The sequence below is a fragment of the Periplaneta americana genome, chromosome 3, assembly GCF_040183065.1.
Source record: "Periplaneta americana isolate PAMFEO1 chromosome 3, P.americana_PAMFEO1_priV1, whole genome shotgun sequence".
NCBI classification, from domain to species: Eukaryota; Metazoa; Arthropoda; class Insecta; order Blattodea; family Blattidae; genus Periplaneta; species Periplaneta americana.
In genome coordinates, this window is record NC_091119.1 from 161,126,492 (window position 1) to 161,138,998 (window position 12,507).

Sequence of the window (12,507 nt, forward strand, 5' to 3'; positions counted from 1 at the left end):
CTTTGATTAACAATAACATATGCACTAGGATCTCCCTTATATATCAACAAACGCAAACCCCCAATTTTGTTTTTTATAATCAAAGTTTCTCTTGTACAAAATTTCAACTTTATTGTATGACTTTAATCCATGTCAACTTTGCCTTGAAATTGTAATTTCACTTAAATTTATTGGTAATTAATAAACAAATCAGTTTATATCAAGTATAACATTTTTTATAAATATTATAAGAGTTCGAACATTGTATGTTACAAAACTACTGAGGGTATTTTCTCTTTAAAGCCTGTTGCTTGTATTCTTGGAAGAGCCGCCTATGGTCAACACACATTCGTTCTGTTCCTCATCTTCAGTTAATAGTCTGTTCAAATCTGGCATTACTTTATTAGCTCGTTCTACCGGGCCATTCACTGATTTACTAGTAAGATTGAACTGTTTCTTCGCCATTCACCAACGATATATTTTGTCCCCATGTAGAAGGACATTCCTCCAAGAAGTCAAAGCCCACCGCTGTACATTAACGGTTAGCATGACTAACCGTGAAGCGAGGGAGTCCGGATTTAAATCCTGTTCGCGACAAGTTACCTGTTTTATACAGGGACATCATTTTATTTTTACTTCAATTTTTATTGTACCTGAGTTTTTGAATGTACTTCACTCCCACCCCTTCTACTAATGGAGTTTTAACTGTTCTCCAGACAGAATCAAGGCCGCTTATAGTAAACACCACTGAGTTACTGAGTATAGTACGTTCCAGAAATATGTTCGCGTTTTCCAGTGACGAAAGAACTTTTAATATTGAATCATATTTTCGCACAGATACTGTCCGTTTGCCTACGTCGCATCCCGATTTCCCCCACCTGGTTCTGCATGTCCCTCTGTAAAAGCAGGGCTGTCTTAGCTCTTTTCTGAAAAAATTAATTTCTGTTAGCAATTGGACGTTTACGTAATATTATACAACCGTTTAAAATAACTTAAATAAAAGGGCCTCGTTAAGTAATTAACTGTCACGTGATTTCCCCCCTTTCTACGATCCTGTGGCATAACCACTTGGACGGGCAGTAGATAACATGTCTGAGTAATTTTATCTGTGCGGGTAGGGCAGAAGTGAAGATTGAATTTACAGTACATAAGGTACTCTTTTATAGAGTAGGTACAGAATTATTTCAACATGAGTTACTAGTACGAAGGACGAAACTGGTAATTGGAATTAGATGCAATAGTCTATAGTGCGATAATATGCACAAAAGAACTGAAGCCTGTAGGCTATCGAAATGAACGGCTACCATTTCAAAAATGTGTTTAAATATCCACATTATGATTATTTTTCAATTGAACTTCATTCTCTACACTGCACGCTAATGTGCTGTAGACAGTATAATATACAGTGCATAATGAATACGTTCGCATGGATAGCTCAGTTCGTGAGTAAAAACACTTATTCTTAATACAGTGTTGCATTTTGATTAAATAAAAACCTAGTGAAAATTATCGAACTCAAAATCGCGGTATTTCCTAGTTTACGTAAATGGATGAAGTACTTTTCTTCCTTCCTATACCTAGTAAAGTGATTTGTTTGTGTTTTACGCCAGTATCATCGAACTTCAGTTAGTAAAAATAAAATGATGTCCCTGTATAAGTATTAACTTTTATCGTGATTTTTAGAGATAATTACGGTTGACTCCGTATCTAAGAAAAGTGATATTTGTTTCTTCGTCTAAAAATAAATAATACTTCGTTTTTAATTGGTTATTTTAGGACGCTTTATCAACTCTTTTGGTTATATTATAGCGTCTGAGTGAGATGATGGTGATAATGCCGGCGAAATGAATTCAGTATCCAACGCCATAAGTTGCCAGCATTTGCTTGTAATGGGTTGAGGGAAAATCCCGAAAAAAATACAGTTAGGAAATAAAAATCTTAATGTGACCGTATTAGATGTCCCTTATTTCTTGACTTGGAAACGCATACCCTATAATTTCGTTCTTTTTCATATGAAATATTGTTGATATAAATATGTCGATGATCAATCAAAGTTAAACCCTGCCGATCTTGAACTTGTTCAGACTTGCTGCGCTATTTTCGGACAGAAAATTTACGGAGAGGGAAGAAAGGATGCAACAGAATAAAATAAGAGAGGAAGAAAGACGGCGTAAACATAAAAGATTAGTACAAATTTAATTCTTCTCGTGCGGAAGCCATTAAACAAGTATTTTAATATTACAAACTCAGGGATGTGTTCATTAATGTTAGGGATTCAAAAGAGGAAACACTGCCTATAGTTGTTGTTACTATGGAGACAGCAAACAGTTAGGGCCTAATTGGCATTCTAAAATTATTAATCTCTTCCGGAGCAAGGAACAGACAAATACATTTTTAATGCATTAAAAGAGAGTCAATAAAGTTCAAATCCTTTGTTGTGACGCAACCGCTTCAAATAATGGACTCATTAATGGTGCCTGCATAAAAATTGCCAAAAAGTTGGACAGAAAACTGCTGTTTTTCTCTTGCCGCCAACACATTTACGAACTAGTTTTACGTAGTGTATTTGTAGGTCAAGTAGTTAAGGTTAAAAACAGTCCTGATGTCCAGTTAAAAAAAAACTCAGAGAAAGCTGAGATAATATAAACGTTTGAAGTTCTACAATGACCAAAGATTCATACAAATCAACTTTAATGAGAGTAAAATTAAATTGTGGTTTTTTTCAAAACGAATTGTTAAATAAACGTTAAGAAGTGATTACCGTGAAGTAATTGAGTTATCCATTATATTTTTGGGAGAAGATTTGGAGAAGAAACTCAAAATGCGTCCACCAGGTGCAATGAACCAAGCTCGGTGGAGGTTTACTTTCAAACCTATCTCCTTACTTGTATCAAGTAAAATTCCTATGTCTTCCCTAACCGTTTCTGGATTTTCTCCTAACATATTTACGCCATCCACATAAACAAGCAGCTGATGTAACCTGTTCAATTCCAAACCCTTCCTGTTATCCTGAACTTTCCTAATGGCATATTCTAGAGAAAAGTTAAAAAGTGAAGGTGATTGTGCATCTCCATGCTTTAGCCCACAGTGAATTGGAAAAGCGTCAGACAGAAACTGGCCTATACTGACTCTGCTGTAAGTTTCACTAAGACACATTTTGATTAATCGAACTAGTTTCTTCGGAGTACCAAATCCAATAAGTATATTATATAATACTTCTCTTGCAACCGAGTCGTATTCGTTTTTGAAAATATACTTGCCAAAAATTCCGATGCGGTAATTAAATGAAACAACCACCACATTCTCGTCCATCATGAAATCTGGTCCGAGGGCTATTTGGTTACCAGACCCGAAGTAGAAACCACCGCCGTGGATCAGAAATAAAACTGGGAGTAGCGTGTCGTTGGGACCAGACGGAAGCTGCAAAGACAAAAAGAATGTTATCAGCAGACAGCGCATTTTCGTTCCCAAACAAGTTAGAGAAGTTATCGATTAGTACATCCTGGCCGTTCAGAGTTCAAATTCTGACGCTAAATGCTTACGTCAGGACGCTACGAAAGATATAGTTCAGTACATAATAATAATAATAATAATAATAATAATAATAATAATAATAATAATAATAATGGATCATGGCAACCAGGGGCGGCTTTTGGGGTAGTGCCAGTGTGCCATGGCACCACCAATGAAAGAAACAAAAATAATATCCTAGAAACCAGTTGTAATAGTTATACATTTTATTCGTATTTCATTTGAACGAGCGCGCGCACATATCCGGACTCACTCTTGCAGCGTTTTTCCGAACGTTGGAGCCACTTCGCTGAGGCACTACCTGCGTCCATATAACACCGTACAAAAGGCTACTGCTTCTACTTTATATGCGTTTCTTATGGCAGACTTTGAGCCGCATTCAATTTGACTCAGTAGTTAATATTCCGACCGCTAGAGCACAGTAATGCAGAAATTTCGCTAGATGGCAGGGTTGTTGGAGACGTTATTTGTCTATGAGTTAGAGTTCCGCGCCAAATGTTGATGTAGTGTTGCCAATTCAAAACTAATGCACATAACTTGGATTTAAATGTGTAAATTATTATCCATTTAGCTATATTGAACGCAGAGATAGTCATGGTTCTTTTTAGAAAGATAAATATTTTTTTCATATTATGTAAAACTGTTTGTTAATTTTGTGTAATATTTGTTTTATTTTGCGGCAACTAAATATCGCAACAATGTTGCTATAGTATTGATGCTTCTGTTAACGATACATGAGATCTGTGCAGGACATGAACATGTGTTATTCAGGCCGCTGCCTTGGATTCATCGGCCTGTTAAATAAAGTGCAAACGTGTTTGTTTATTATCTATGTCATTGTTTACCTCGTGTGTTTTTGTCAGTAATTTTACTAGTTATAAAAATTATTTGTATTTGACTAACAATACTGTGAAAGTTTTGATTATCTGTATCTGTAAATTTCTTTATTAGTTTCGGAAATGTTATTGTAACTGTTACTAGATACATTAACTGTACACGTGGTAAAATAGCTGGTTTAATTAATGTGTTTTATTTAATATAATGCAAACGTGAACTGCGATTATTAATTTCACTAGGGTAATTTGCGTACAACTTTCTTCATTTTTGGCACCACCACCAGAATGTCTCACCGGCCGCCACTGATGGCAACTGTAAGTGGGATTGCTACTAAATTGAAATGGTCTGTCCAGTTACTTTTTAAGCACATAAACGCACTAAAACTTCGAAACTAGCGCTCTACAAAATATTAATGCTACATATGACAGGAAATATAATTAGTTCGATGATAATACTGAACTAGTATATAGAATAGTATATATTATACAACATAATAGTAAACATGACTCACATTAATTGTACATACTCTATATAATATATGCAATTAATTCATGTAACAAGATCAATTCCGTTACGGTGAACAAAACATATATTCTGAAATTATGAAATTCATATCTTTTAGAGAAAGACAGTCTGTCAGCTTTCCCAATAACGGGACTGCCTCATTGGACAAAGCATAACAAACACACAGAGTGAAAACAAAAACAGACCACAAAAGAGAAATGTGGAGAACGAACAAAAAAGGGGAAATTAAGTACAGATAATGGCATACACATAACAGGCCTAAACATAGTACACAAATAGATTAGACGTTCAAACAAAAGTTCTTCCTTCTTAGGAAACAAAGTACAGATGGTATTTTAAAATGGCAAGTGATCCTCTGTTAGCAGTAAGGGAAACATCACGAATGTGAAGTCGTTGTTCAGATGGAACTTCTTGCAGAAACTGACAAAGAGGCGAGGTATTGTGCTCCTAGCGCCAACCATTAGCCCAACTACTTCAATGGAGGTGAGGTGATATTTCTCCAAATAGAATGGAACTGTGGGCTCATAAATTCTGCATTTTTCTGCGTGGACTTCAGCGGGCTGTTGTTCCTGTGCCTCGAACCTGACTGTCGGGTCGATAATGTAGGCGGATGTAGAGCCTGGTGGATTGGCAAGCATGTCAATTTGCCGACAGGATCCCTCTTGAGAGATGCCATGGACTTCTTCGTGTACAGTGAGACCTTTCTTTCTCAAGGCTTCGGCAATCATGGACCTGATTCTTTGATGTCTAGAGTTCCTCAGCGTCTCGCTGAAAGGACAGGCACCCAAAATGTGGCCAAGAGTTTCAATCTCACTGACGCAACGACGACAGTCTCCATTCACTGTTAGTGAGGCGATCAGGTTGTCGGATCCACTTATTGGCGGGAGTGAACTCCTTATAGAGAATGACGCCTTTCCCTTTCTGATTTAAAGAGCACCAAGATTGAAATGCTCGCTCCCTGAGCCCTTGTCTCAATTTTTTCACTTGAAGTGAATCAGAAGAGATGTTTTGAGGTCCAAGTTTATTTAAACAAACCCCAGTAAACAATTTGTTTAAGCTAAGAAAATGTTCTTCCTATTTTACATGACGTTACAGGGACACAATTATAATAACAAAAATCAATATACAAATTAACAATATTTATATTTTACACATTATACAAATAATTCATTTATCAAAACCTATACGTTGTAGTGAACGAAAACATACATTTTGAGATTATGAAATGCAAATCTTTTACGAACGTCACATAAAATTTGTTTAAACTGAGAGAATGTTCTTTCTACGTCACATGACATTACAGGGGCATATTTATAATACATTGCAACACAGCACAAATAATCATTTCACATAAATCACAGTATGTTTCCATTTTTTATGCTGAAATAGTCCTTCCGGAATTCGAATATAACCAACTGTAACGTAGATCTTGCTGGAGGAATTCTTTTGAAAGAAAGAAAGTAAAGAAGAAATAAATATTCTATATTTTACAAATTAAGTTAAATTAATTTAGGCTCTAGCGACATTGGAATGGGATAAACTTGTGTTCAGAAACGAGCCCACTTAGAAAATTATTTAAAAAATATAGATCAAAATTAAACATAATATAACATAGATTGATAAATTAAAATAATATTAACACAAAAGTCTGAATGAAAATTCAACTTTCTCAGTATTATAATCAGATCACAATGTAGTCGTAATTTGTGTTTTACATAAACATCATTGACGATGGTTTTACTGGCATGTAAAAGAACTCCTGCGGGACAAAATTCCGGCACATCCAGCGACGCTGATATAACCTCTGCAGTTGCGAGCGTCGTTAAATATAACATAACATTAACATTGACGATGGAGCGACTGTATTGTACTATGATTCATAGCCTATGCGTATCTGTTTGCAATTCTATCCTGATTATGAATCCACGTGACGTAATAGATGTACCAGAAGAAACTACTCGATCGGCTGTACGTTTAAAAACACAAATGAACTGCCTGGTAATCACGTATTATGACATGGAAGAAAGATACAATAGTTATTCGTGATGTGTATTGATAGTTGGGTGATGTCAGTGGACGTTAGAATTAAAGTATTAATGGCTCTTGTACGGTATACGTCAAGCTAGAAACATCTGACATAACGGATATGTTGTAGCTGAATAGTGGTTATCAACGTAACGCAAGAATGTGTAAGAAAGAGCGCGAACGACCTTGGATTCTTTCGCGTGATACCTGGCAGCACTATATTGCATTTCTCCACTCCTGTCTATCTTGCATCTCGTTTTCAAAATTTATCCACCCATCATAACCTAGACTCACGATCACAACACTCCTCAATATTATCCATTCCCTCCCACCGAACATCCTCATATTCATCTTCTTTCACTGTGGCTGTTCCTCGGCTTTGGAATTCCCTACCGAGTAATGTCAGGGACTGTCAGACATCAAACCAATTTAAGAATAGGCTAACGAAATATTTTTCTAACAATTCTTGTTAACAATAATAGCTGTTTCAGGTTTCTCAATGTTTAATGGTTATATATATATATATATATATATATATATATATATATATATGTATATATATATATATATCTCACAGATAAATATCTAAATTATTTCATTATTATTATTATTATTATTATTATTATTATTATTATTATTATTATTATTATTATTATTATTATAACTATTTCTTACCAATGTTTATTATTGTCACACTAACATTACTTATCCAACTTTCTTTATTTACTTTCATGTTGTTTTATGGTCTAGCTATTAATGTAATAACTATGTAAGCAGTTGTATTCAATTAGAATTAGAGTCTGGCTGGGCGGAAGAGAAGGCCTACTGGCCTTAGCTCTGCCGGATTAAATAAATAAATTATTATTATTATTATTATTATTATTATTATTATTATTATTATTATTATTATTATTATTATTATATGCTGCACAAATAGGAACGACCAAAAGACAAGGGTGAACACAATAACTTTTTATACTTTTGTTTACACATTTTTAATAAATGCAATAAAATTATTTCACAGCAGAAGATCTTATTTACATGTGTACGAATTTGAATAACTAACAAAATGTTACTAGAGTCTAGTGGATTGGACCTCGTCGTAGCTCAATGATTAGAACACCCAGTACGTAGAACGGGGGGTCTCGGGTTCGATCACCGGCGCCGGAGCGAATTTTTCTCCATTAATAACCAATGGTTCCGTTAATGTATTCTTACCTTTGGTGTGTAGACGTTTATAAAGAGACAGTCTTCTACGCCTTCCGCTCTTACTTTCCATTCACTGTTCTGTGGACATACTGATCCTTCAGCAGTTGCATTTCTTACTTCGGTCCAAGGTTCCGGAGGTTGGATTGGCTGTTTGAAATAAGATTAAGATGATATTGAAATATTTTGTGAGGGAAATGTTATGTTTGAAGCAAGAGGCTTTGTTACATCATTACTTTTACATTAAACATACTGTAGGATTGACATTTGAGGTGAAATGGGAACACCAGTACAAACTGAAACAATTCCATATCTTTTTATATGACTATTGGCCTATGACTGATAGGTAGTTATAGTAAAAGTAACGATCGAGTTTGTTAAACTTTTGCACTACAAATCTGAACACACGAATTCACGCATCTTGGTTCGTAATGTAATTGAAGACCTCCGTCAAAATACCAGTCAAGTCCAATTTTTTTAAACATCAATATTTAGTATACACTTCATATAGTCCGGGTCAGCTTACTTAATACCCTAAGGGTGAAACCTAACCATTTTTCCCCCATTACTACATAAGCTAGTGGATTATGGTGATTTTATAGTTTTCAGGTTGAATTTTCTTTTGCCAACTTCCTTTCGAATTTCGGTACTGAGAAATAATACAACCGGTAGTGATTTTATAACTGTTATGTTGGCAGCAGTGACACGAGTTTAAATTCTGAAAATTCAAATTGTTCTAGATTTCTGAGCCCATTACTGGAAGCTAGTGAAATTTGAACATACTAATAATTAAATACATCAGTATTAATATTAATACATAATGGTTATTGTATGTGTTGCTTTGTGTTGTGGTTACAATTTCAAGATTAAAGTCAGATAGGCTAAGTTTAAATAAATATAACATATTTCGTGTAATACATGTCCTTAAGTAATCGATAGAAATACCATTTCACATTTTAATTAATTTCTTTCGTGTTTAGACTTTTATTACAATAATGGAGTAAATATTCTAAAGCATACATTTCAAAGTGACATTCGTTTTCGGAATTCGTACTAATCATTTCACGTGATCAAACAAAATACATTTTTAGGTTAGGTCTCTTGATTCGTAAACTGTTTAATCAAAGCAACGAATTTCATGTTGTCAGACAAAATACATTTTAATTTTAGATCATACACTAATATACTAACTACTAACATAATGTGCGAGAGGTTCAGAAGAAAAATATACTCTTTCACAAATTATTGAACCTTTTAGAAAACACCTCCCCAACATAAAGATGAGATGAGGTAATTAAGCAAGACATCGTTATTGTTAATACTATATTATTATTATTATTATTATTATTATTATTATTATTATTATTATTATTATACATAGCATTGTGTGATTTCATCCTCTTTTGTTGATATCTAGTATTAGTTGGCAACACTGAGGAGACGGCCAAATTAGTCTTTCAGGAATTACTCTTACTTGATCATCAGCATAGATGCTGCACATTTTTGTGCAAGAATCCGTCAAGTGTGACTTTTAGTAACGTCTCTACAGTTGAAAAGGACACGACTGTTTCACTGATAGTCGATGCGTCAAAAAAGAGACAGATCATCCCCCTAGATGGAAGGTAGGTCAATATTCCTTTCCTACAGTCGTATATTTCACTACCAATTTTAAATACAGCTTTGGTTCCCCCAAGATCAGATACTAGTAGCGCGTTTGTCTGATAATCCGGTGCGGGTTCGATTCCTACTTGGGCTGATTACCTGATTTGGGTTTTTCCGAGGTTTTCCTCAACCGTAAGGCGAATATCAGATTAATTGTGGCGAATTCTCGCCCTCATCTTGCCAAATATCATCTCTCTATTACCAATTTCATCGACGCTAATTAACCCAAATAGTTGGTACGGCGTCGTTAAATAATCAAGTTAAAAACTACTGTATTATAAGCTTACTTTTATTGGCTGCAATAATACGTGTTTGAAAATATATAATACTCGTATATGAAATTTATATATAGTTATTTATGTAACAGGACAGAAAGTGTACTTTTGTGTACGAGTGAGACATTACGGACAAGGCGTTAGCAGAGTCCGGAATTTCAAAACGAGTGCGCGAAAGACCCTTTCGTACTAGTTACGTGAAATATTTTTGCAATAACTACGTGGAAATTGTATGTGAATTAAGTTATTAATTAATCACAAAATATTAAATTTTTTTACGCTAGGAGTCACGGCCTTCTAATACCGCATTGTCTTTATAGTACCACTATAGTACTACGTCTAATTATAACTATAGACCTACTAGTGGCTTGTGCAGCAAATGCTGCAAACTAAGTTCATTAGACGTTCAAATAAAAATTTTTCAGATTTATTTTCAATGAAAAATACCAGACATTTTGAAAGTTATTTGCTTCCATAATAATGAAACATAATCTCTCTGAATTTTTTTTATGCCAAATATTTTTTCTTGAACCTATCCACCTTCGGTTTTTGAGTTTCAACGCGAAGACGCAAGTAACAATGTCAGGACGATCAGTGGGTTTTTCATGTGGGAGTAAAGCAATAGCTATTTTAGGTCAGTGGATTGTAGGTGAAAGTTAAAAAAGTCAGGTTTGCTATGCTTTCGAACAATAGACATAGCATCTTGGTATAGCTGCTGCATGTAGAGCTTGAAATGTAAAGGTTTAAATAATTTTAACCTGCTAAGAGATCTTGCTGAAATGATCTGGAGACTACAAAATTTTGTAGGCCTCTTATTTTATCAGTAAGTAATACCGTCTTTCCTTAGGAACTATAATTTTTGGGCTCTCTCTCGAGCCAATATTGAAGAGAATGACGCATACAAGTATCTACATCAGACCGCCATTAAGTATATGAAAAAGACCCAGCCCCACTTGATTGATAACTATAAAAATATTTGATTTTTAATAACAATATTATTATCTTACGCAAGTTTTGTAGTTAAACATATTTTAACATCATGGTATTAACTATAAGAATATTTCATTTCTAATGGTAAACCGTCTCAAGTTTTGTAGATTTTAATATCCAATACAGAGCTGTACTCATAAAATTACATACCGCAGAATTAGACCTGTAAATTATTTTTAGTAAGTCTTGTAGTTTTTAATAACCGATTGAATGTGAACTCTAAATATGTCAGCAATCCTTTAGGTCATGGCCTTCGTGTAATAGCCTATTGTTTATTGTAGTGTGTGTTTTGTTTTATCCTGAAATGCAATTAGTTCTCCAAACTGACAAAAGATGGATTTTGAAAAATAGGAAAATTATGTAGGAAAACTAACGCTTCACTGAAAGTTACTATTTTTCTGAAAATCCTTTGGATTCCAAGTTTCAAGATGACGGATCATTCATTAAAATCCGTTCAGCCGTTTTCCCGTAATTTCCATTATCAATTCAAATTATAAATGTAGATTATGTTACTATGACAACTTTGCGTATTCGTACGGAAATATGACTCTTACAATGTTTTTGCCGTAGACGTACAGCAAAGAAGAACTCCCTAACCAAAAATGTGTTATGAAAAACAGCAGTTCCCATGTAGGTGTGCCAAAAATGTATTATATAATTATGCGCATTGATGAACCACTCAACGGGAACTTCAACTGAGACTGAAATAAGTTTGGTAGATTTTTTTCAAACAAGAAATACATGAAGTTCAAACATGACAAAGAAGTCTATGAATTTTCGGGACAAAAAACATTCAAGCCCATCATTTAAAAAACTGTATGGAGGAAAGAGAACTAACAAGAATATTGGTAACTATATTTAAAAAAAAAAAAAAACAATAATTTCCTAAATAGCATCAGTTTGAAATTAATGCACATACAATTTTTGTGTAAAAAGTTTTATTTATTTCCTGTAAAATTTTCATTTCTGGACTGCACCGGTTTTTGCACCGAGGTCTTCAATTCTGCCTGACGGTCCTTGAAGTTTTTTTATGGCAAGTGAATCTTTAGTGCGAACCTGTTTCTTGGTCCTTCCTACATGTCTGATCATATGCTTTGAATTTAGGAAACTAGGTATTTTTCATCTCCGATCTTGAGATGTAAAAATTTCGATTCTATGAGATTTTCTTCTCCCAGATAACGCTACAATGAAGTCTCATAAGTTTCAAAGATGTTTAACGAGAGGTCTTAGGTTTCTAAGCTGTTCATGGGAAACATTTCGAGACAATATGTTTTATAAATTTAAATGACATTACGCTTGAAAGCTTATAAACAGTATATAAATATCTGCGTGGAAATAGGTAGACTATCTTATAAGGCCTGCCTTATGTCTCTCAGAAAATTAATGACAGATGGTTTTGTAGTTGCTCTGCATACCGGGCTATAGATCAGTTGAAGAATTGTTAGCTTGATTGTATAGGACAGCGTTTCTCAAACTA

At 34.4% G+C, this 12,507-nt stretch overlaps 1 protein-coding gene across 2 annotated transcripts in view; it reads right to left on the reverse strand.

Annotated features, from left to right (window-relative positions):
- Positions 1-12,507, reverse strand: part of LOC138696777 (juvenile hormone esterase-like) — a 68,041-nt gene that overhangs the window by 41,060 nt on the left and 14,474 nt on the right. For both annotated transcript variants that reach the window (XM_069822173.1, XM_069822174.1), the window contains exons 3-4: positions 8,116-8,253; positions 3,240-3,399 (exon numbers count right to left, since the gene is read on the reverse strand). In XM_069822173.1, coding sequence (XP_069678274.1) covers positions 3,240-3,399; positions 8,116-8,253 — 298 coding nt within the window. The remainder of the gene's footprint in view (positions 1-3,239; positions 3,400-8,115; positions 8,254-12,507) is intronic.